The sequence below is a fragment of the Uranotaenia lowii genome, chromosome 3 (assembly GCF_029784155.1).
Source record: "Uranotaenia lowii strain MFRU-FL chromosome 3, ASM2978415v1, whole genome shotgun sequence".
Taxonomy (NCBI): domain Eukaryota; kingdom Metazoa; phylum Arthropoda; class Insecta; order Diptera; family Culicidae; genus Uranotaenia; species Uranotaenia lowii.
The window spans coordinates 167,553,143-167,577,593 of record NC_073693.1 but is presented as its reverse complement, the minus strand read 5'-3'; the positions used below and the strand labels follow the sequence as shown (position 1 = coordinate 167,577,593).

At 38.2% G+C, this 24,451-nt stretch overlaps 1 protein-coding gene across 3 annotated transcripts in view; it reads right to left on the bottom strand.

The window, feature by feature from the left end:
- LOC129755048 (homeotic protein distal-less) overlaps positions 1-24,451 on the bottom strand; it is a 166,390-nt gene that overhangs the window by 9,962 nt on the left and 131,977 nt on the right. Inside the window, exons 4-6 of one of the 3 annotated variants that reach the window (XM_055751353.1) lie at positions 12,296-12,440; positions 11,523-11,620; positions 3,079-3,278 (exon numbers count right to left, since the gene is read on the bottom strand). In XM_055751353.1, the coding sequence (XP_055607328.1) occupies positions 3,079-3,278; positions 11,523-11,620; positions 12,296-12,440 (443 nt within the window). Of the gene's footprint in view, positions 1-3,078; positions 3,284-11,521; positions 11,621-12,295; positions 12,441-24,451 lie in introns of all 3 variants that reach the window. The other 2 variants (XM_055751352.1, XM_055751354.1) reach the window with 2 other exon arrangements.

Below are 24,451 nucleotides of genomic sequence, written 5' to 3'. Positions count from 1 at the left end.
CTCGGTCTCTTTCCTAGCCAACCACCATCGGAGACGGATCACAGCAACACTATCAGAGGCCCGTGAGGCCAGAGTCAGAGGCCAGCATGGCTATAGTCAGAGGCCCAGAGAGGCCAGAGTTTGTGTCGGAATAATTGTACTGTGGTTCTAAGTTCGGTAATACAGTCCACTAATTTGTAATGTTTTGAGAATGAGTGCGTATTTTTATTCAGTAAAGAAAGGTCTGATGCTATCGATCCTGCCATCAGGGGCGATCCTGAACAATGACAAAAGAGGCAAAAATGACAAAAATGACGAAATTGAAAAAAATGACAAAAATAACAAAAATAACAAAAATGATGTTGCTTACACGGAAATCGTTGGTACTAGTAAATTAAAGATTTTCTTATCTAATTGAGTCATTAATACTGGCCGAAATTTAATTGTGTCATCCAAAACCTTTATTTTTAAAACTATTTGTATTTACTGCAATGATGAAAAACGGTTAGTTCTGGAAGTGAAACCCAGTAGGCGCTGAATGTTAAATTGTATTGCTGCAGATCGCCAGAGTCTGTAGATTTTCTCCAATTTAGTATGCCGTTGTACTGCTGGGTATTCGGGATGCCAGATGAATCTTTGACGTTTTGTATTAAGGAAAAAATGTAAACAAAAAGGTGAAAATTTTAGATGAGTTTAAAACGCATTTTACTACGGCTTTTTCCTTCAGGGGTTTTTAAAAAAGTAAATAGAATCAATTTGTACGTCTCCGTCTAGTATTTTAAAAATTTGAAAAAATATTGATAGATTCTAAGCGGTAAATTGAGTTTCAAAAACTGGTGTTTTTCGTGCCATTAAAAACACACCTGAGTATTTAGATAGTTTTTGAATGAAAAAGTTATATTTCTATAAAAACTTACATTTAAAATAAATGTTTAAGATATTTGTAAGCTAAATTTATGAAAGTTCGGTTTTGGAAAGCCTTCTAACAAAGAAAATAAACTTTTTGAAAAAACTGGAATTTTATCCTGTTTTCTGTAACCAAAGTAACAAATTTGATGTTTTTTTTCTGGAATCAACAGAGTGTTTGAGTTGTGTATTGTACTGGAAGAAGATTTAAATTTATTTAGATTCATTTAAGAGTCGTATTCCATTTATGAAAAATGCACTTTTGAAATGTCTGCTTTTATGTGGAAGCTGTTTGTACATTTTTCGTAGATTTTTGCAAAAAAATCAAATGAATGCAAGTACCTTCTTAAGACAAAATTTTTCCCAATAATTACAAAATAAAATGAGAAGCTAATTCTCTTTTAATTATATGCATGTTTCCAAAAGCTTCACAAATACTCTAAACTCTTCTATGGAGAATTATGTGGCGCTACTGTTTGGTTATTATCTCCCATGGCAGTACCTAAACGTTGTTGATGTTGAAGACACCGCTGCTGATTTCAATTGTGTACTAAATATTTCTGGATTTCACTGTGTAATTTTTCAACTCTCGTAGCTCAAATTCTCTATCCACAAGACAAAAATCCAACGTTGACAGCTTGAAAATGTGATGTCAAATATTCGCGTCTCTACAGATGTAAGCGTAAGACAATGTGAGAAGAAAGCTCAAAACTGTCGGTTAGACGTTTGCTCTTCATTGATTGACTATGTAGAAGGGCGACGCAATCAGGGCTCCCCTTCACAGCAAGCCCGAAGTGGCTTAGGTTTATACTCATAAGCTCGCAAAATATGCCCTTGATGTTTTTCCAAAAATAAACTGTTTTAGAATTAGAAAATAAATATTATTCGACTTTCCTAATTCTACTTTTTTTAAGATCAGTATTTGTCGAATCAAAGTGAGTATTGATGTTCTCAACGATATTGATATACCTATCTAGCCTGGCACAAACTGGTTTTGAAATTGTGAAGAGAAATAATTGATGCTGATTTTACCGAACACAAGTAGCTAATCCAGTTATCAAAACAGTATGCAATTATTAAAACAGCTGATTTCAGTTTTTGTGCTTTCAAGCAATACCCAATACCTAAATTAGAAATCAATGATCCTATATTTATTGCGCTTTCTTAGAACACATGGTTCATTTCAATATTTGAACTATATTTCAAAAATTGCTTGAATTGCTAGGTTGACATGATGATATGGTCTGAAAGGGAATCACAACACTGATTAACTATTCCGGAATAATTCCCACACATTTTGACATCAAATGGATGTCATTAGATTTCTCTTGATCAACGATTGAGTCGTGTCAACTGGTACAGGTTTGTAACTGAATCGTTTGAAACAATCAAGTTGTAATAAAAAAAACAAAATTTGATCATGTGAGACCAAAAAGGATGCTATTTAAACATGTTAAAGATAAGAGGAAAACCCTCAAAAATATGCTGACTTGTAAGACCCTGACCACAAAACATCCCCACAACCTCAAACACCATCACCGGTGATGGCAGCCATTAAAGAAATCCGTCTCTCAACAACATGACGTCGACGACGACGATCGATGAGGTGGAGCGAGGGGGGCGGCCGTCATCGTTAGTGGCTGATGGTTGGGTTGCGGACCGAGAGGGGGTGAGGGGGTCTGTTTCGACCAGCACGAGAGCTTGTTTTTCGCCGTTTCAGCGAGGGGCCCCCAAGAACTTGTAAGACACATTCATATTTTTCGTTTTTCGCTGAGTAATTAGATACAAGTCTTGATATGGCAGAATGGAAAGAAGAAGAAGTAGTAAAAAATGGTTGAACACAATGTGTATACCAAGTGTAAGCAAAACACATGAGTAACGAAAGAAGAAAAAAAGAGTAAAAAAACTAAACCACTCAAACAGGAAGCTCGAAAACTCCACTTCTACCTGACTGACTGTGTAGTCCAGCAACAACAACAACAACAACAACGACCACGAACCAACAACAGAGAGTTTTGTTGATGGTCGGTCGCCGCAAGAACAAAAGGAAAAGTGTGTGTGCGAAGGTTGAGTAAAAATATGAATCGAAACGGACGTGGAACATCAACGGAATTGTATTTATGTGTGGACTTGTTTCGGTCCGTCCGAGGTCCGGGGATCCGATCCGAGAACCTTCAGTTCAACTATACCTACGTTAATAGTGATGGATTCGTTTCCGGTTGATACCAGTACTGAGGTACGTAGCCGCCCATCTGGGGCGCGTGGGTCGGCTGCGGAGGTGCGTGGTTCGTCTGCGGTGCCATCTGCGGGGGCTTGTGGTCACCCCAGTGGTGCGGGGGCGGTTTCTGCTCCCAGGGTGCTTGAGAGGGCGGACTGAGGCCTGGAATTCGATCGGCAGTTGGGTGAAAGACAAAAACACTATTAGTGATCATCGGATTCCTTGCTGCGAAAAAAATGTGTGACGGTTACGAAAGCTCTAGGCACCGGTGTGTGTTTTGAGTAAATTTAAAAATAAAATTCCGCATCTCTAAAACCTTACCACATTATAGAGACGACGATACTCTATCCAACGCACTGTTCATAAAAAATATCAATAGATATTAAGTTTTTCTTTGTATTGTATGGACTTGTATGGACGAAAATTCACGTTTATTCATTTCAAATACCTTCTGAAATAATAAAAAAACATATTCTAGCACTTAAATTAAAACATTGCAATTATTTTAAAAGTTAAATGAAGAAAATTCTGACAAAGATGCTTTTAATCCTGATTTATGACAAAAAATGTACAAATTTAACAGGACATTTCAAAACAAACAATAAATAGTAAATGAAATAATCATTAGAATGAGTCGGTTTAAAGGTTTAAAGTAGGATCTAAAAAACTTCGTGGTAGTGTTTAGCCACTTCTCGAGGAATTCAAGTTTTATTGTAGACAACCGCTTACTTCATCTATCGTGCTCAACCGCTAAGGTTTTTAGCTTTTTGCTTCTAATTCGTTCTGCTGGCTCATTTTAAACGTATCTTAAAGCAATTTTGATTTCCAAAATATTTCCTGACGGTTTTTAGCTTGAAGTTTACGAATATCTCGGAAACTTGCTTTTTCACCATCATATCAGATTTAATCGTGCCTAAAATAGAATAAACAAACAGGAAATTGATTTCTTTTAGACTTATAAGAAGCCAGACAAACTTTCTATGCTGTGAAATAGCGATCAGCCTTGTCTCTATCGTGGTCAGAATATGAATTAACAAATTTTCATGTTTGTTACTGCATAGCCATCACAGCAAGTCATGGCTAACTCGACTATTCGGTGACATCTTCCCCTTTAGAAGAAATCGTCGTGCATTGTACATCAATTGAGAAGCCTACGATTTTGAACTGAACAGTATCAGGTGAAGGTGAAGGTGAACGTAAAGGTGAACGTAAAGGTCCCGAAGAAAGGAGACCTGACAGAGTGCGGTAACTGGCGAGGCATAACGTTGATCTGTACAACCCTCAAAGTACTCTGAAAAGTGATTCTGAACAGAATCCAGGAGAAAATAGACGCTACACTCCGACGGCAACAAGCTGGATTCCGATCTCGACGATCATGTGTGGACCACATCACAACGCTACGAATCATACTGGAACAAATCAACGAATTCCAGGACTCTCTTCTGCTGGTGTTCGTTGATTTCGAAAAAGCATTCGACCGACTTAACCATGAAAACATCTGGGCGGCTCTAAGGCGACGAGGGGTCCCAGAGAAACTAGTCCATCTCATCGAAGCACAGTATGAGGCATTTTCGTGCAAGGTCTTGCACGACGGTGTCTTGTCCGAACCAATCCCGGTAACTGCTGGAGTGAGACAAGGATGTATTCTATCACCGCTACTTTTTCTAATCGTAATGGATGAGATTCTGATTGGATCGATTGACTGTGCACCGAACCGAGGATTGCCGTGGAATCCTTCAACAATGGAGCAACTGAACGACCTTGACCTTGACGATATTGTTTTGCTCGCCCAAACACAACCAGATATGCAGAGTAAACTCGACGACCTCACCGAAAGTTCCAAGGCAGCAGGTCTCAAAGTCAATGTCGGAAAGACCAAGTCGATGGAGATCAACACAGGAAATCCCTCCAGTTTCATGGTAGCTGGGCAACAAGTTGAGAAAGTGGAGTGCTTCCAGTATCTTGGTAGCCAGATTACGCCTGATGGTGGTACCAGAAAAGACATCGAAACACGGATCAGAAAGGCCCGATTTGCGTTTGCGAGTCTCCGAAACATCTGGCGGTCACGCCAGATCTCTATACGAACAAAAATCCGAATCTTCAACTCAAACGTCAAATCCGTATTGCTGTACGGGTGCGAAACTTGGTGCACATATGCGGTAACGACGCGAAAACTGCAAGTATTTGTGAACCGCTGCCTGCGGAATATCATCCGCGCTTGGTGGCCTGGCAGCTGGATCTCGAATGAGGAACTACATCGCCGGTGTCATCAAAAGGCGCTAAAAAACGAGATTCGGGAACGTAAGTGGAGATGGATTGGGCACACGCTGCGAAGAGATGAAAACGAGATTTGCAGAGAGGCGCTAGATTGGAATCCAGAAGGTCATCGAAGAAGAGGCAGACCCAGAAATTCGTGGCGGCGAAGCCTAGCCGCTGAAATCCGAACTGTCGACGAGAATCTTGACTGGGACCAGGTGAAGACGCTGGCCCGGATCGTCAACAGTGGAGGTCTTTTACCACGGCCCTATGCACCGGAGGATCGGCGCGGGATCATTAAACTAAACTAAAGTATCAGGTGACTGAGAATGGATAGTGGCAGGAGGAGGCTTGATGAAACTATCATCATGGCGTTGCTTCGTGCTCACTTCAGTTGGGCTTGGAATCTGCGGCTTGGCAAGATCCAGAGTTGTTCGAAGCGGTTTTTTTCAGGAAAAGTTCAGCAGGTGTACAACCTTCGGGAGCGTTTCGATTCGGTGTTGAACGGTACGTGGACAACAGAATTTGAAGATGCTGGAAAGCTTCCCTGCTTTCCCCCTTAACGAGCTTCTTAAGATCTTTTTTCAGTGTGTCAACGAAACTATCAGCTTGTCCGTTTAACTGCGGGTGTTGCGGAGCCGTGATCAGGTGGCAGACTCCGTTTGATTCGCAGAACTGCTTGAACGTTGAGCTTACGAACTGGGAACTGTAGCCTGATACCAGGGTATGTGGATATCCATACCTTGCGAAGGTTTCTTGAAGGATCTCCAGTGTTTCACTTGGAATATGCGTCAACTATAGCTAGGTAGTAGTAGCCATCCACGGGACCAGAGAAGTCGACATGGATGCGCTCCCATGGCTTTGTTGGAATCAGCCATGACACCAGATTGGTTTTCCTTGAGGATTTCGCGACGCACAAACTGCAATGTCGAATGTTGGATTTTTGCTGCACGGACTGGATCAGCGTGATTAAAGTCACTGACTGAGTCGATCGTCTCAATGCCCGAAACGTTGAGATCCGGGTTTGTTGAAATAAAAACTCGGTACCATGAATGGTGATGTTTGCAAGGAATTCACCGATGATACCAATCTCGTCTCCTGATGCGCTGACAGCTACAACTTCCGGCTCTTGAATTGCTGGTTGACCAATTGTTTCCCAGACCTGTTCGGAGATGATTGTAATGTCCGACGCACAGTCTAGTTGTAACTGGACTTGGAAGTTGTTGAGATCCACCTTGATGTATTTCCGTTTCGTGGAGTGATCCAATCGATTAACCAAAGTGCCGTTGGATTTGACGGTGTCCTTGGGCTTTGGTTGGTCGACCGGCTCGATTGTTTTTTGCTCAGCAGAGGAACAATAACCATATTTGTGTCCCTTCTTCTTGCACCTGCTGCAATAACAATGTTGATAAGGTAGGCTTCCCAGATACTTCCAGAAAAAAGCGGGACATTTCACGACAAAAAAGCGGGACACAGCAGAAAAAAAGCGGGACATTTACGAAATTCTTAATAAAAGCTAAATTCTATTGCCATACTTATACGTATACCATCAGCCCAGGTTATTTAAAGAAAGTACACTAAGAATTTTTTTAAACACGAATTTATTTCAAGTTTTCTTACATGACTTCTATTTGCACGGTTTTTTGCCAAGATTACGGTTTTTTTTCACGGTTCTCGCAAATCAACACCAAAGTTTTCAAAAAAAAATCTGTGTTTTGATTATGAAAAAACCTGACGTTCTAAGATTTTATCCAAAAATTCTGTGATGGTTTTCTGTGACGTTTTTTTCAATAATTTTATAAAAAAGTCATATCAATTTGTGTCTTTTTAACATTTGTATTAAGAAAAATCAAAGAACATTAATAATCTTATCATATTTTCCATTTAATACTCAAAAATTAAAATGTATAACGACGTAAAAAAAAATTCGAAAAAACGTATGCAATTCTAAAATGTTGTGGAATCTGTGAGTATTTTCAAAATTCTGTGTTCTGTGATGAAAATTTGCTCAAAATTCTTTGAAATTATAGATTTATTTATGACTTCAGTAACCTTGACTACCACGTTATTTAAGAAAAATATTTCAAGTCCTATTTACATGTCAACAGCGAATTTAATATCGTGTAAAAAACCTTTGTGCATTAAAAAATATATTTCAAATTTGTTTCAAAAATTTGAAACTAAAGAATATTTCCATCATTGTATACTCGACTTATTAAGATGAAAAAAATGGTGTGTAAAAGGCAACTGAACTTAGATTCTGTCGAAAAATTAAGTTTTTTTTAATCAATTAGAAGCAACTTAAGCAATATTTTCATCATGTATACTAAAGTTATTTCATTGGATCTAATCAAGCCTTGGTGGAGTGCAGTCGTGTTTTATTTTGATCATGTCAATTTTCTTTCGGTTAAGGAAAATTGAACCGAAAATTTTTTTAAAATGTGAACATTTGTAAAAATAAAATGTTATTTAATGTGCGTGGATTAGCCTTAGTTTTTCGAAAGGTGGTCAGTTGGTTCCATATCTTAAAAAAGCCCTCATGGACTCAGCTGGATTCATCACAAAATTGGTGAGCTCGTTTCATTGTTTTTGTATTTATTTGTTTATTTTTGTATTTATTTATAAATCATAACATTATTTTTCATCAATCCTATTTGCCAAGTAGGATTCCCCGTAAACATAAAAAAAACCCTCCCCTCTCCTGTCTGAAAACAGCATCCACTGTATGTAGGGTCCCGAACAGGAGAGCATATCAAAATAATAACTCAAACGTATCTCACCAAGATATTTATATCTGATTCAGTTATAATGAAGTACTCCAAATTATCGATTTTAAGTTTCTCCAATCTGAATTATATCTTATTCTAATTGACAGACTTGAATGTGGTTGAGTTCATTTTCAATGATAAAGATTTTTTTCGAATTGTCCTAATATAAAATGATTATATCTGATTTTGATATACGTGCAACTTTTTCTGAAACACGGACATCGAAGTCAACAGGCCAAACCGTACATCAATGAGTTTCGCTCAACCGATTCGTAAAATTGAATCCAACTTTTGGGAAACCAAAAATGGGGCATGGTTTTAACAAATAATGAGGTTTATTGACATATGCCACTAGCAATTTTTCTTGAAGCACTCATATCTTGATAAGTTATAATTTTGATAGGTTTTGTTCTGTCCAATATCAAACTATGCTATCTGAATGAGATATAAACTTGAAAGGAGCATATCTAAAATTGATATAATTTAGCTATGATCGCATAGATTTTTTGATATAATTTGAGATATTTTAACATCCTACGAGTACTGAATAATAACTCATTTAGATAGGAAAAAAAATTAGTATCAAAATATCTCATCTTGATATAATTTAGCTTTTCCCTCCTGATCGGGGTCGTATGAGTTCTCTGCACCTGAAAAGTTTATTTTGCTGTTTCAGACCATCCCTTCTATGATTACATTGACTTGCCACAGTGTGCATTGTGGTACCACACTAATACTCAATACCAGCACTTGAAACGAGTATTGAACCCAGATACTTGTTTTGGCATCTCGTGTCGGGATTGATCATTAGTTGTACCTCGTGTATCAGCCAATGCAAGATGTGTGTAGTCACCCTATGCTATGCTATGCTATGTATACTAAAGTTATTTCATTTGTTGAACGTGCTCCAAGAACGATTAATTGATCCGAATCTTATTGTAACTTCAGGGCTTTTTAGTTTTGCCTTATGAAAGCTCTGTAAAATTGATGAGTATTTTGAGAAAAATGACCCATTTGATTTTTTTTGTGTTGTGTTGCTTATATCGATAAAAAAAAACCTAATCATAAAGAGGAAAAACTTTGATTTTTTACGGTGTTAATTTGTGATTTTTTTTTAAGTTTTCCTTGAAAAAAGCGGGACATTTTGAGGAAAAAGCGGGACAGCGTGACATTCAACAAAAAAGCGGGACATGTCCCGCTTTTGCGGGACGGATGGCAACCCTATGATAAGGGCAATCCTTGATATAATGTTGATCTCCACACAACCAACAGGGTGTTTTCGGGACATTCTTGCTAGACGGCTTCGGATGCTTGGTGATGCTGTTGACGTACTTGTCGTTACCCCCTTCTCGATTATTTTTGTGTCTTGTTTGACGTTGATGATCCGATTGCATTCCTCCATCAGGTTTTCTAGCGTCAGAGTGGTTCTATCACCTGCTGGTTGCGTATTCTTCTGCTTCAAGCTTACCAATCAACCGTGTCCAGATGTCTGCATCGCGTGGTGACTGGAGACCACATACGAACCGGAGTGCTTTAAATTGATCGTTGGAGAGCTTCGTTAACTGAAACGCTTCACAATTTTTATTGATGGAGGCCACGCAGGTGGAATAGTTTTTAGCATCGTTCTTCACGTACTGAAGATACTGATAGCGCGACTTGAAGAGCGGTTCGTGACGATTTCTACGATTGTTCACGTAGCGTTCGTGAAACTGCATGGCAATCTTACTGATAAGCAACCTTACCTTTGTGTTGTCCTCCAACTCCTTGCCATCTTTCTTGAAAACGTCTTCGAAGTGCGCGTACCAGGATTCAAAAAATATTCAGCCGTCCGGATCGTACCGGAAGTCGATATCAGTTGCAAGGGACTCGATGATTCGCTCACTGCCAGCCGGATTGGCGTTCGTCCGTTGAAGATCTGCAATCTGCCTCTGCTGATTTGTGATAAGTACGGTGAGCTGAATAATTGCGTCTCGGAAAGCCTTATCGGTCATCTTGAATCGGTTGTTGCTTGAAAATTTCAGGAATTGGAGCTGGGTTGCTTCCAGAGGTTCTTGAAATTCCTCGTCGCCAAAAGAATGTTGTATTCTTTGATAAGTAATACAAGGAAAATACTGACTAAAATATTGATAACGTCTTGTTTCTACCGTGGTCAGAATACGAATAAACCAATTTTCAAGTTTGTTACTACATAGCCATGACAGTAAGTCATGGCTAACTCGACTAATCCTTGATAGAATTGATATTCCTTGTGTGAAAAACAGGGAGATGGCATCCCTATCCTTTGTCATTGAATTCGACAACCATCAAAATTACGGGCTCACGATTTTGTGGGCCCATAACAAACCTGACATTTTGCTGTCAAGGACCCGAACTAAATGTCAAATGCTAGAGAAGTATGGTTGATAGCATACTAACACATCAATCATTCTGATTCCTCATTGGTTAAAATTTTGACTTTTGAGACTTCGTACTGCTTTGAGAGGAAAACACCATAAACGTCTCTCCCGATGGATAGAAAAAAAGAAAAGATTCTTGTTCGAAAGAAGAACTAGATTGCCACCTCCCTGGTGAAAAAAGATACAGTGGTTTGAAAATATTGACAGTGCGTACTTTATTTTGTATAGGAAATGATTCAGGAAAATTTACAAAGCTAAATGAATTTATCTCTAACCATACAGTATATTACATACACCATACAGTATATTAGTAAAAATCATCCAAATAATAACTTTCCTGGGTAAATAAGTGATCTATATTTTTTCAATGCAAAGTGAAGTGCAGTCTAACTGGAAAATGTTCGGAAGGCGCTTGACAACTAAAATTAAAGATAACGGCACTTAAACATAAGTTTCACTTTTGGCCCTATTAAACCACTGACTCCGATTTTAAGGAGCCAAACTCTTGTTATTGAATGTACATTGTGTGAAACTACTATAGTTGAGAAAAGAACAGAGCAAAGGGAAGACAGATTTATTCAAGAAGACTGATAGATTTATGAAAAAATACATCTTTGTTACATTTTTTTTGTTTTTTTCGGTCTTGGCATAATGTACCTGGTATTTGTAGTAAATTTTTAATATTTATTTTGAAATATCTTTCCAACATTTTTGTATTTGCGCCATAAATCAGATTAAAAATTATTTTTTTCTGAATTTTCTTTTGAAAAATTCTCAATACATTTGATCTTAAATGTTAGAAGTTGTCCGCACAACTTCGAAAAATAAATAGATTTAGGTCCTTCGAACAATTTTGTTCGTGAAAAGTGCGTTGGATAGGGTAGAGTCATCTCTTCAATGTGGTAAATTTTTAGGGAGGCCGAATTTTCATCGTTGAAATCTTTCTAAAAAAACACACCCACCGTGCCAGTAGATGCTGAATCGAGATTGACACTTACCAGGTGAAAGCTCCGATACCGGCGTACTCGACGGCGTGGGACTGTGTCCGGGAGGTAGGAAGTGCGATGGAGACCCACTGCTAGAACCACCGCCGGGTGCTGAAAGGGAAACAAAAAAAATATGATGAAATGACCAAATGTGAGCCACATTTTCAAGGATGGATCAAAACAGCTGCAATCGAGTAAGTTTTATTTGCTTCTCTTCTGCTGAAGAAGTCCTCGCCGGCAGCAGCAGCAGCAGCAGCAACAACGGCGGCGCGTCTGCAAACAAACGCCACCGCCCACCACACCGGTTGGAACCATCAGGGTCCAGCGGCCTGCCTGCACGTGATCGGAACCGATTATTATTATTCCGCCGGTGTGTAACCCCCTAATTATATCCTAATTTATTTCTATTTCGGACAGTAGTTCATCGATATTCATGCTTCACGACGGCGTGGAGCCCCTTTCCCGTGTCTAGGAAGCGCCACTAAAAGCAATAAACGAAAATGTTCAAAGGACCGTTGGCCGAGGCCCAGCCAAAAGCAAAAACAAAAAAAAAGAATGAAATAAAATGAAAACCGAAGTCCGATGTGGAGGGACGGTAAAAGTTTCTGCTGCTTCTGCTGCTGCCGCCAAATTGATGAATGAATCGGTCGCATTTCCTCCAGTAGGTACCAGCTCCGCGGCCAACAAACTTACCTTTGCGGCGGAATATGATGCGACGGGGACCTTACACGATGCGACGGACGACACAAGAAGGTTTTAAAACATGAAAAAGGAGGGGACACTCACCTTGGTGCATGTTCTGATGCTGCGACGGACTGTGACCACCTTGGTTGGGCGCGCCCAATGGAAGTCCTGAGCCGACGCCCGGTCCGGACGCTGCCTTCATCATTTTCTTGTACTTGGACCGCCGGTTTTGAAACCAAATCTTCACCTGTGCGACGCAAGAGTTGCGAAAGAGGGGAGAAAAACCAAAAAGAGACAACATTAGTAGGCTGTATTGCAACATAATTTCGCTGTTGATGTAGCGCGACGTACCGCTGCCAATAAACGTTCTCCGAAAGGAGGTGTGACACAGAAAGACGCGTCCAGCAAGAGAGGGTGCTGACGTGCAACATAATTGGAGTTGATTTGCGTCGCGACCGGAGATCGTGTTTCGTAAACATGGTTAATTAAATCCAATCAAAAGACCGTTTTGATTTTAAAATTTGCTCAACCAGGCCGTTCTAATGGATGAATGCAAATGCTGAAGATATCACGAGGACCCGCAGCATTTGTTCGGGCCGCAGTTTAGCTTGGTTTGGCTCAGCACGGCCGGAAGTATTTCATTAATCGCTTTTATCAGTTTTAATTTGTATTTATGAACCCGTGAGTGTTAAAGCAGAACAGTGCTGTTGAATAAGCAACGAAAGTGTAGCCGGTATCCATTCTCTAAGCACTTAATTTGTTCACAGCTTGTACTTAGAGATGAAGAAACGCTCTAGAAGAAGGCTTAGGGCCGGACATGTGGGAGAAGTGCTTTCGTATTATTGATTATTTTTAATTATTGAGCGTCTCCCATTGCCGACTTAATTAGGAAACTGAATTGAGTTTTGGTATGCTTATGTGAGTTTTTTTTTCAGTAAATAAATCGTGTTAATGTTTTGTGTTACAAAAACCAACTACCAACTTTATTTTTCATAGTCATCAAAGAATAGAATCAATTGAAGTCGTTTCACTTAGGGCGAAAACTTATGTTATATTCCCTCGTTATATGAATGTACAAAAAAATTGAAGGCCAATGCTTATACAAATCATCGTCGCTAGAAAAGAACTTTTGAGCAACATTTTTCACGATAAAAATGCTGATTTTCCGGGAAATTCTTAAAAGCATATCTACTTCAAGTTCAAGTTCTTTTGGAAAATTGTATAATACTGAATAAAAGTGCCAAGAAGAGTTCAAGTAGATATTTTCTTATTGAGGGGAATAAATGAATTATGAATACTTCATTCTCAGAGCAACAAGGATCAAGGGCAAGGACAAGGTAAAATAATTTCATTTTTTTAATTTATAAATTCCCTAGAATTTTTATTGAACGAATTTAGGCGTCTCTTTGAATCAGGAAGTTAAAAAACATATATTTTGAAAAATAAAACAAACTCAAAAATGAACGAATCTTATGCGTATGCATTTTTTTTACCTTTAGCTGGAAAGGCAAAGTCAACATTAGTCACTCACTAAATTTGCTCAAGTTAAAATTTAAAGTCATTTGCTTTAGTTAAAACTATAACCAAAATTTGATTTCAATGATTCATACATTATAAGAGAAGAAAATCAATTATGATTAATGTTGTAAAATCGTACTTAACAAGATTATGCTATTATAAGCTTGCCAGATTGCCCGGTTTTATCCGGGTTTGCCCGGATATTTGATGCAAAATTTCGAGAAAGTCCGGTCCGGCCCGGTTGCCCGGATATCGTGAAAAAAGTCCGGATATTGCCCGGATTTTTTAACAATTTTCACAAAGAAACCAAAAAAAATCAAAGTTTTTGAATACGTTTCAGTAAAATCGAATATCGGTATGGAAATTTTCAACGGCTGTTTCAAATAATTTCGCTGATTTACTTTTATAAACCTTTAAATATTTAAGTGTTCCAAAAAGTTGTTGGAAGTCTGCAATTACATTAATAAAATATTAATTTCGATTTTTTTTGCATTTTTTCTTTGCTTTTATATATAATAACACCTAAATTTTGCCCGGTTTTTGGATTTGAAAAATTGAAATCCATGCCCGGATTTTGCCAGGTTTTTTTGAAAAAATGCCCGGAATTGCTAGGCCCGGATGGTAGTGAAAAAAATTCTGGCAACCTTATGCTATTAGCATATTGTTTTATTGAGACATGTATTCGATATTGCCCTAAAAATTGCATTCATTCGAAAAACATCGAAGCCTGTCATTTTGGCGAGTTTGGAATTTCAATTGGCAAACTGAAAAAAATTCTTTATATCTTTGTTTTTTTATTTAACAGGATTTGAAATTGAGGCAGCTGAGACCACCAAGCAACAACTAAAGAGGGAAAACAAAGTGCAGTGAATTGTAAAAAGTCTCAGTTTAAAAGTGGAAATGAATAGAGCATATGTTAAGCAAGTGTTATGTTATTTTGTCGAATAATAAAGTTAACTTTCAAAATCAAAACATTTTATGTTAGTTAATAGATACGAAAAAAAAACTTTCCTACGATAATATGACAATGAAATCTATGGAATTGCATGTAGCAGAACGAATCTCTACCCACAATTGATCTACGTTGATTTGTCATACAACTTATATGAAAATAACGTTAATTCTGCTTGCTGTGCGAGCTCTGTTTGCTACCTGAAATTCACGTAGGTTTCAGGTGATTTCCATGGTGGCAAAAATCTATGTAAATTTTCACGTAGCGTTCATATGAAGCATTCTTCCAGTGTATGATTTTTTTTTAAGCTTTCTTATGAGGTAAGGTTGCCGAATATTCGATACAAAGTTTGTTAAAAATCTGGTGCAGCCCGGTTGCCCGTATTTCATTGAAAAAAGCCCGGATTTAGCTCGGTTTTATTCAATTTATTTGACAAATCAAAGAGAAACAACAAATTGTGCTGCATATTTTTTTAATTTATGCATTCAAAACAAAAAATTTTGAGCAAGGTTTTTGAAAATAGTCATGAAAGGTATTTTTAAGCCTAAAATACAATTTAAAATCTGCTGACAAGTTTTGATGAAAAAAAAAATTGTTTATGTTTTTTATCGTGATATCGTCAACAGTTTTGAAATAAAATACTCCGATTTTGCCAGGTTTTCAGATAAAACAGCCCGGATTTGTCCGTCCCGGATACGTGCAGAAAAAAATTCTGGGAACCTTGGATTAAAGGATTGGCAAATGAGGTTTACCAATATTCACGACAACCCTTTATTTTGACGGGCACGGAATATTGATACACCGTGAAACATCGTTTTGTATTTCTGGATTCAAAATATATGACTTTGAAGGAATTTAACGTATAAAATTCAAATGTGGTGTAAGCGTTCATCTACGTTCTCTAGTTTCAATGATATGGCGATTCGAAAATGGAAAATTAGTCGGTTATAAATAATAAATAGAAACTGATAATTTAAAAAACAAAACTGGTATACATGGATGGCAAATCTCCTCAGATCGGCATGTCCAGTGAAAGAGAGTGCTACTTTTTTTTTCATTTACTTCCCCCAAGCTGTGAGGGAAGAGATAAATCGCACTGAAATCAAGAGTGAGATCATCTACACATAAGAGTGAGAGCATTCAGAGAGAGCAGAGCACTCTAGGCTAAGAATTCTATTTCTCCCACTCAGATGCGAAAGCTCTAACACTTGCCGTCCAAGTCACTTACAGCTCGTGTAAACTCGAATCGGATAACGAGTAGAGCACGATCAGCGAAAGAGGTTCACACTTGGAAGCCGAACTGAAAACAGTGTTGATTTCTCCCGGCTCTTTGTTGTTTGGGAGGAGCCGACCAACCATACTGGTATACAAATAGCTTATTATTTTCAATTTAATTCACGTTTCATATTTGGATTTGATGTTTAAGTTTTAGAGAAATAACGTTTTATAAATATTTTCCAAACAAAATTCAATAGAACTCTCATAAAGATATGTGGCAACACTGGAGATTCTTTTCCAGTATTCAATTTTCAAGGCTTTAACTTATTCGGCTACTTTGTTCAATTCTGTCATACGTTGTGACTCATTGATTAAATGATATAAGAGATTAACTTTTAGTTATAATAAGCCATATTTTGCTCCAAAATTCCTATACTCTACCAAAAAACAAAAAAAAAAAAACAAAAGAAAACTTCTCTAACGCAAAAGCCATAAACTGCTGGTAATCTACATGAAACTTGATTCTTGAATTGAAATTATAAGTTTGAAATACTTCAGAATTGCAGTCATATTCACAATAACTGATAGTTCCCACAGGTGTTATTGATCATGGATATTGGATATTTGTCTGAAATGGTCAAACAGTGGTATACAGAGAACACTTTTAAATATGCCAAATATTTTCATGCCTTTACAAAATAAATATAATTAAAAAAATCCAATAATTGATTTACAAAATTTTGTCTTCACGTTGTTCTGGACCTGTTGACATCTATCTATTTTTTCAACAGTGAAACACTTTTCCGTTGTCTCCGTCAACCTTTCGGTTTAAAAAATGTTCCAGAAATTTTCCAAAATTTTTTTACAAAAAAAAATCTACAGTCCCCCCACAATCATTAGTCACTTAACGTATCATTTCACCACAAAATGTTCGTTCATTCGGGTGTTAGTGGACCAAACATCAAGCTTTGCATGAATTTCAGTCATTAAACATTCCCTCTTTGATTTCAAACATGATTTTGTTTCCAATTTTGTTGAAAAATAAAATAATTTACCGAAACAATCAACGTTTTGCAAAACCACAATTATGGGTCAAAATTGAAGCTTGTAACAATTATTAGTCATATTGCCCACAATTATTAGTCACATAGAAGTCCATGGCAACACCCGAATATCAACATGAAAATCAACAAGTTTCTGGCAAACATTCAGGGGCATTCTTTGCTAGTATACGTTCAAGGGGCAATTGGGTTGAGCTATAGCAACCAAGAAATGTTTTGTTTTGCTTGTGAAAAGGTGACCCATGATTGTGTGGAACTTGGTGGATTCTGTAACAATTATGGGTCACTTTTGTTTTGCTAAATATTATTGAATTTTCGCATTTCATTCGCTCAGTTTTATTTGGAAAATGTAAACTCTTCTTTTGTGCTTATATGGGACCAATTCATTTGGTTGGAATCTTTGAAATACCCGCATAAGGGGTTTAACGGTTTAAGATGTCAACCTTATAACATAGGAATTTTATGCGATAGTTCCACAGCTTATAGTTTACCTTTGATAGAAAGTATTCAAACAGCAATTTTACTGTAATCAAACGCACGAATAATATTTTTAATGCATTTTGATGATATTGTCGATTAACTAAAAATAATAATATGATATAATTTCTTATGGTTTAGTAGATATTAGCAGTTCTAATGATCGGTGACTAATAATTGTGTGTGACCCATGATTGTGGGGGGACTGTATGTAGCCATCAATTTGTACACATTTTCAATTATATCGGTTTAAAAAAACGTGACGATCCGTAGAGCACACCAAAATTTAAAATGGATTCTTCTATCTAAATATGTTTTAAGTTAAAATCTGAAGGCACACTATAAATCAAGAAAATACCTCAGCATTTCATCATCAGCATACCGTTAAAAATCGATATCAATACCTTAGGAACGACTGCGATATTGACCATGCCGCAGTATCGGTTGATTGATAACTAAATTCGGACGAACGGAATTCGTTTATTAGCATAAACTAATGAATTTTAAATTTTCCGGCGGCTCATGCAATCCTCGGTGCACCCGACTCATCGATTTGTGATGTGATGCTGATACAGTTTAGGAGAGCTGTGGTTTGAGATAGCCTGCACCTACTAGGTATCCCTCATGACTAATTTCAATAATTTTTCAATTAAAATGATAAATTTATTCGACACGGTTTGACGCGTTGCAATTTTTGTTGTTCGATTTTATCGATCACCCTTTTTGAGTGTGTGTGCATTTGTGTTTGTTTGGATGTGTGATGCACATCAAAAAGCCGACACCGATGTCGCTCGACATTGATCCAACCGAACAACGCTCGATCTGTGCAGTCAAATGTCGATGCAATATGCAGGCATGGTGCAGATACAAGGTGCTGCACGTCGCGGAAAAAACGTGTTCTCTTTACCCTTGATTTATATGAATCATGGAACCGGCACAGATCCCAAACAAACTTTTCCGTTTCATCAGTTATCATGTCACTGTCAATCAGACTCTCAAACGGCTCTCTCGGCATCGTTGTCTGTGGTGCTTTGTAGTATAAAGGTAAATATAATTATGAATAAATTATAATTCCATTCAAATTGCACCACACAAGACCTTGATTTATGAGTACTGAGCAACTAATGAAGAAATCAGACCACTTGAGGAATATAAAAATAAAAACTTTATTGGACCGACCGATGGAACCGCCACCATATTTTTTTTCTTGCTGTCATTTGACAGTTGTGTCCAACAACAACCATCGACGAGAGTCGACAGCGTGACATTTCATGATGGCAGTAGGTACATATAGTAGTGAGTGACCAAACCAACCGAAGAGACACCCCAATCTAATCCATCATTTTTGTTTGGCCACCCCCTGTTTTTCTACTGCTCAGTTCTCAACTCTAAAACGAAATGAACAACAAGACCCTGGATGGAAAACTCCTTTCCGAAGAACGCGGCGATTACAATCAGTCACGATGATGACAAAGTCACGCAATTCCAGGAACTTGAACCTGCTGCTGCTGCCGCTTTTGCTAACAATAATAGTCAGTCGGTCGCGTTCGGTTGTCCCCAGAGTTGGAAGAACGTCACGAAACACGAGTAACTACAATGCCAGGACTGGTGGTAGATACACCTCCTCCAGAAATGTCGAAACTAGTGGCAGCAAACATCAGTGGGGAACGCACAGAGATCTGACGAAGGCGATTGGGGGGCAAAACCCCATCGGAAAGCGGCGAGTGACATCATGGCGTGTGAATGTGTGTCTCGCCGCGCTAACTAATCTATCTCTGAGAATCGAACTCCAAGGGGACCTACCACTACGCTAAGTTTGGTGTTTACATCGCAGATTTGGGTACATTTATCTATGCATGCATGGTTGAATCAGCCCGTTTTGAAAACTTAAAGTAGTCATAGTCATGCTCGGTTTTCGAACAGCTGTTAGTCGAATGATAACAAAGAGGCTTAGAGAATATTTTCTTACTGCTTCTAGACTTATTTTTATCGAATTCTTTACCTCAAATAAAGGAATTTATACCGTCAAACAAGATCAAAGTAGCCTTTGGTTCTATTTGTTGACAGTTGATAGTTATAGAGTATATTATTTGAGAAAACTCAAATAAATCAACTCTATAAAAATAATTAAGGGCTTTTTCGGAAATCCATATCCTCAGGTATGTTAGTTCTTTGTATTAAAAAAATTCTTTTTCTGTGCATTTTGAATTCGTTTTTCTGTGTTAAATATTGAAAGCTGTACCATTAAATGACCCAAAATAAATTATAATTCCAAAATGAAGCCAGGTTTCAATCAGAACAAGATTCAAATTTAGGATTCAGATTTGAGAATCGGATTTCAAATTCAGATTTCAGATTCAGAATTCAGATTCAGATTTCAGATTCAGATTTTAGATTCAGATTTCAGATTCTGATTTCAGATTCAGATTTCAGATTCAGATTTCAGATTCAGATTTCAGATTCAGATTTCAGATTCAGATTTCAGATTCAGATTTCAGATTCAGATTTCAGATTCAGATTTCAGATTCAGATTTCAGATTCAGATTTCAGATTCGGATTTCAGATTCAGATTTCAGATTCAGATTCCAGATTTAGATTTCAGATTCAGATTTCAGATTCAGATTTCAGATTCAGATTTCAGATTCAGAATTCAGATTCAGATCTCAGATTCAGATTTCAGATTCAGATTTCAGATTCAGATTTCAGATTCAGATTTCAGATTCAGATTTCAGATTCAGATTTCAGATTCAGATTTCAGATTCAGATTTCAGATTCAGATTTCAGATTCAGATTTCAGATTCAGATTTCAGATTCAGATTTCAGATTTCAGATTCAGATTTCAGATTCAGATTTCAGATTCAGATTTCAGATTCAGATTTCAGATTCAGATTTCAGATTTCAGATTTCAGATTCAGATTTCAGATTCAGATTTCAGATTCAGATTTCAGATTCAGATTTCAGATTTCAGATTCAGATTTCAGATTCAGATTTCAGATTCAGATTTCAGATTCAGATTTCAGATTTAGATTTCAGATTCAGATTTCAGATTCAGATTTCAGATTCAGATTCAGATTCAGATTTCAGATTCAGATTTCAGATTCAGATTTCAGATTTCAGATTCAGATTTCAGATTCAGATTACAGATTCAGATTTCAGATTCAGATTTCAGATTCAGATTCAGATTTCAGGCTTAGTTTCTAGATTAAGATTCAGGTTCAAACTTTTTTTTAAGGTTTGTGAAGTTTTACGCTCTCATTATTTATAGCAATCAATGTTTCAGACAATGAGAACACATTATCGGATGTGCCATCATTAGATTTTTCAATATTCAAGACGTTGCACATTTTTCCACGCGTGTATGCATTTGTAATGCACTTCCGGAACCTTACACTGCTTAAGAAATCAGTATCGGCGTCCACTTAAGATTTACAGTTGGACCGAAGCCATCCGAATTCCCATGAAAAAATTATGACCACATCAACTTTGGAAAAACGCTGCTGTCGCTACCACGACAATCTGTTCGGTACCGTGGACCTGAGCCAACCCGGGCAAGAATCGGAAACTTTGACGTTTAAAAATGCATCGATATGTGTGCGTCCCCGCTGCCGCGGCTGCCGGCCACACCGTCTCAAGAAATCTGTCCTGCAACAACTTTCCGTCCGTCCATTCGTGGTCTCATTGACCGGCGACCGCAACAACGCAAAGTATCCGGAGCCCTGGAAAAACGGTCATGCTAGATTTGTCAAGCGTAAAATATGCATACGCGTATAGTCGTCGTCGATTCCCGGGAACATGTCCGGAACGTTGAGCGATGACGGAAGGCAGAGGAGAGGCACAGGACGAGCGGAAAAAAAGTTCTTCCCGGACGCATTCCTCGACCTTTGGCCGTCTGTGACACAACAAGAAGGTAGGTAGAATCGAACGGAAGAAGATACTTGAAAGTTTTTGGATGAAGGAGAAGCAGCAGCAATTTTGTTGGTGAAAAACTTCAGTTTCGAAGCCTGTACGAAGGGGGCCTCCGGGGTCGAAGGGGACACTTTTCACAGTTGGCCGGCCGATTGATCAGGTCGGAAAATACCGCAGCAAAGTCAGTCAAAAGTTTTTAAAAGAAAAGTTGCTGAGCCAACCAAACGTCCGCCGTGGGTCTTAAGAATGCAGCCAACGCAACGTAACGGCAGCGGGAAGGAAGAACAACATCCAAGCAGAAGTGTTCGTCATTCGGAGACCATTTAATTGTTCCAAATTAATTCAAGAAAGTTTATTTTCCTTTTGCGGTTTTTCCTCCCATACATTATTTTTTGTTGTTGTTATTTTTTGTTCTCTGCTTTACGATTCGCGGCCTTCCGGAAGGGAGATTGCTCTAATAAAGTGGTTTTTCTCATTGTTGGAATGCAGTTACATCTTTGATGGTGTTTCGTTTTTTGTTGCTACCGGTGAGGTGGTTATTCTCATGGAATTGCTGTTTTCCTCGTGAGACTAGTTGCAACTATGAAAAGCTTTGTAAATGAACGGGGTCACTTGGCTGTCGATGCGAAATTGCTCACGTTATCTGTTTCGCTCGATATCCAAATGAAGCCTATTAAAACGCTTCGAATATGTTGGATGAACTTTGCCGAAGTTGAACATTAGATCTGAGGGACAATAAATAATATTTCAATTTTTTTACAGGAATATTTCACAATTCCAAACAGTTCCAAGCAACGGCTGGTTTTAAATCACAAAAATTGAAGATTGGTTCGTAATGAAATTTACTTTTTTACTACTCTTATGGACTTTAACGGTCTCGGATGGGATCAAATAGGTTTCCTATGTTTGTTTATTTTATTTTATTTTATTTAAACCATGGGTGTTCACGACCTTCACTAAAATTGCCTAATTTTGAAGCTAGCGGAAAAAGAAATTCCGCAAAATCCGCATCGTGAATCCGGCCAAAAAATTCATTTTCTACTGTCAGCTAGATTCAAAATATGTAATGCTATTTTGGCGAAAATCTTAGCCACCCATGATTTAGACCCTACAAGATAGTGAACTTATATCAACCTGTATACATATCTCAAGTGGCGATGGAAATCCCGTGCTAAGTGTTAGTAAAAGTTTTTTTTTTGTAAACATTTTAACCATGACAATTCGTGACGTCAGTTGCATTTTCAAACAAACAACCATCATCGCTGTACCAGCGAAAACTAGAGAAAAAAATCATTGCCAACTGCCATTTACGATTCTCGCCTAGGATACATAAACATCCTGGCAAGTGACGTAGGCTTTGTTTACATTTTTACTTTTTGAATTACGTGTTCTGGGATAGTGTGCGTGTTTGTTCGTCACCTTTCTTTGTACCACATTGAACTTATATGACATATTTTCATAACAAGAATAAGTTCACTGGTGTTGGAAGAAAGTGGTAGAAATTTTGACACTTGCAGCACATTTTGAAAATTTTACCATGCAAAAATGTTTTCAAGATCTTTGGGCGTTGTATTTTTTTACAGCACTGTTTCCGTTTCAGCCTTAGAGCAAATTCACTGGTGTTGGGAAAAAGTGGTAGAAATTTTGACATTTTGAAAATTTTACCATGCAAAAATGTTTTCAAGATCTCGGGACATTGTATTTTTTTACAACACTGTTTCTATTTCAGCCGTATGTTATAGAAATATTGCTATTTCTGCATCACAGCATGCGACAATACAACACGTGTTGTAAAAAAACTTGATGGCCACAGATCTTTAAAATGTTTTACATGGCAAAATTTTCAAAATGTGCCGTAAGTGTCAAAATTTCTACCACTTTTTCCCAACACCAGTGAACTTGCTCTTATGTGATAGAAATATTGCTATTTTTGCATCCCAGCATGCGAAAAAAGAACGCGTGTTTTAAAAATGCTTGAAAGCTGCAGATCTTGAAAATGTTTTTGCATGGTGAAGTATCAAAATGTCAAAATTTCTACCACTTTTTTCCAACACGAGTAAACTTGTTCTAACTTGTAAAGGAAACCCAATTTTTTGAATACTAGAAGTGTTACACCTTGATCAGCCAGACACGTCCAAGACAAAAACAATATTTTTCTGGAAAAAATATAAATTTTGTTCACTTCTTTGATTCGGGGAAACCCCCCTTGTGACATCGTCGTCTAGCTAGATTGAAAGACTAATAAAATTTGTTCCACAACAATAGGAACCCCTCGCTCGTCGGCTTGAGAACGGAACCGATCACGCCTCAATGCTCACGACCACCGACCGACCCTTTGACCAACATTCCAGCGCAGACAGGCCGAGCTGTCAAGTGAAGCTTAACATGACTCACAGCTCTGAAACGGTCGGAACATTTGCAGCAGCAACAGCAAACGGTGGGAAGATTTTGCCGAATCGGAACTTTGCCCGGAAGATTTCATTTAGCAATGATCGGTGGAAAGAGATGACTCTGAAGAAACTTTAAGGCGTTTGACGGGTTGCACCCATCATGATTGAAGCCCAGGCAGGTCGCATCAGGTGACTGGTCAAGCTTGTTGTTCACCTACATTTGAGCCACCAAAACGCAGCGGCGGCGGCGGTACAATATGTGATCACAGTTTTGTTCTTTCCATCAGCCATCGATCGATCGGATCTCGAGAACCAGTTGATCGATATGATCAATCGTTGTTGGTTGCACCGGCTGAATGTAAACAAGGCAAGGGTCGCCGGTGCTGCTGACTGAACGGGTTTTTCACAGAGCGCACACACGGGGGCAAGTTTTCCCCAAGTGAGATAGCTCATTTGTATTCCGCAGCGCTCGACATCAGTCAATATTGTAGGCAGATATGAAGTTGACGGTGGTACAAACAAGAATCAGCTGCAGCAGCAACAGCAACTTTTTGCTGCCCGTCCATGTTACGAAAGTGTTTGTTTGATTCCCCCGTGCTCATAACTAATGGAAAATAGGGAGCGCAAGCGCGGGGGAATAATCTTTACGAGATGATCAGAAAGTCCGGTCCGGCAACCTGCAGCGGACCATATGTGCGGTTCTTCAGAAGACGAAACAGATTCGCTCTCGCGCTTT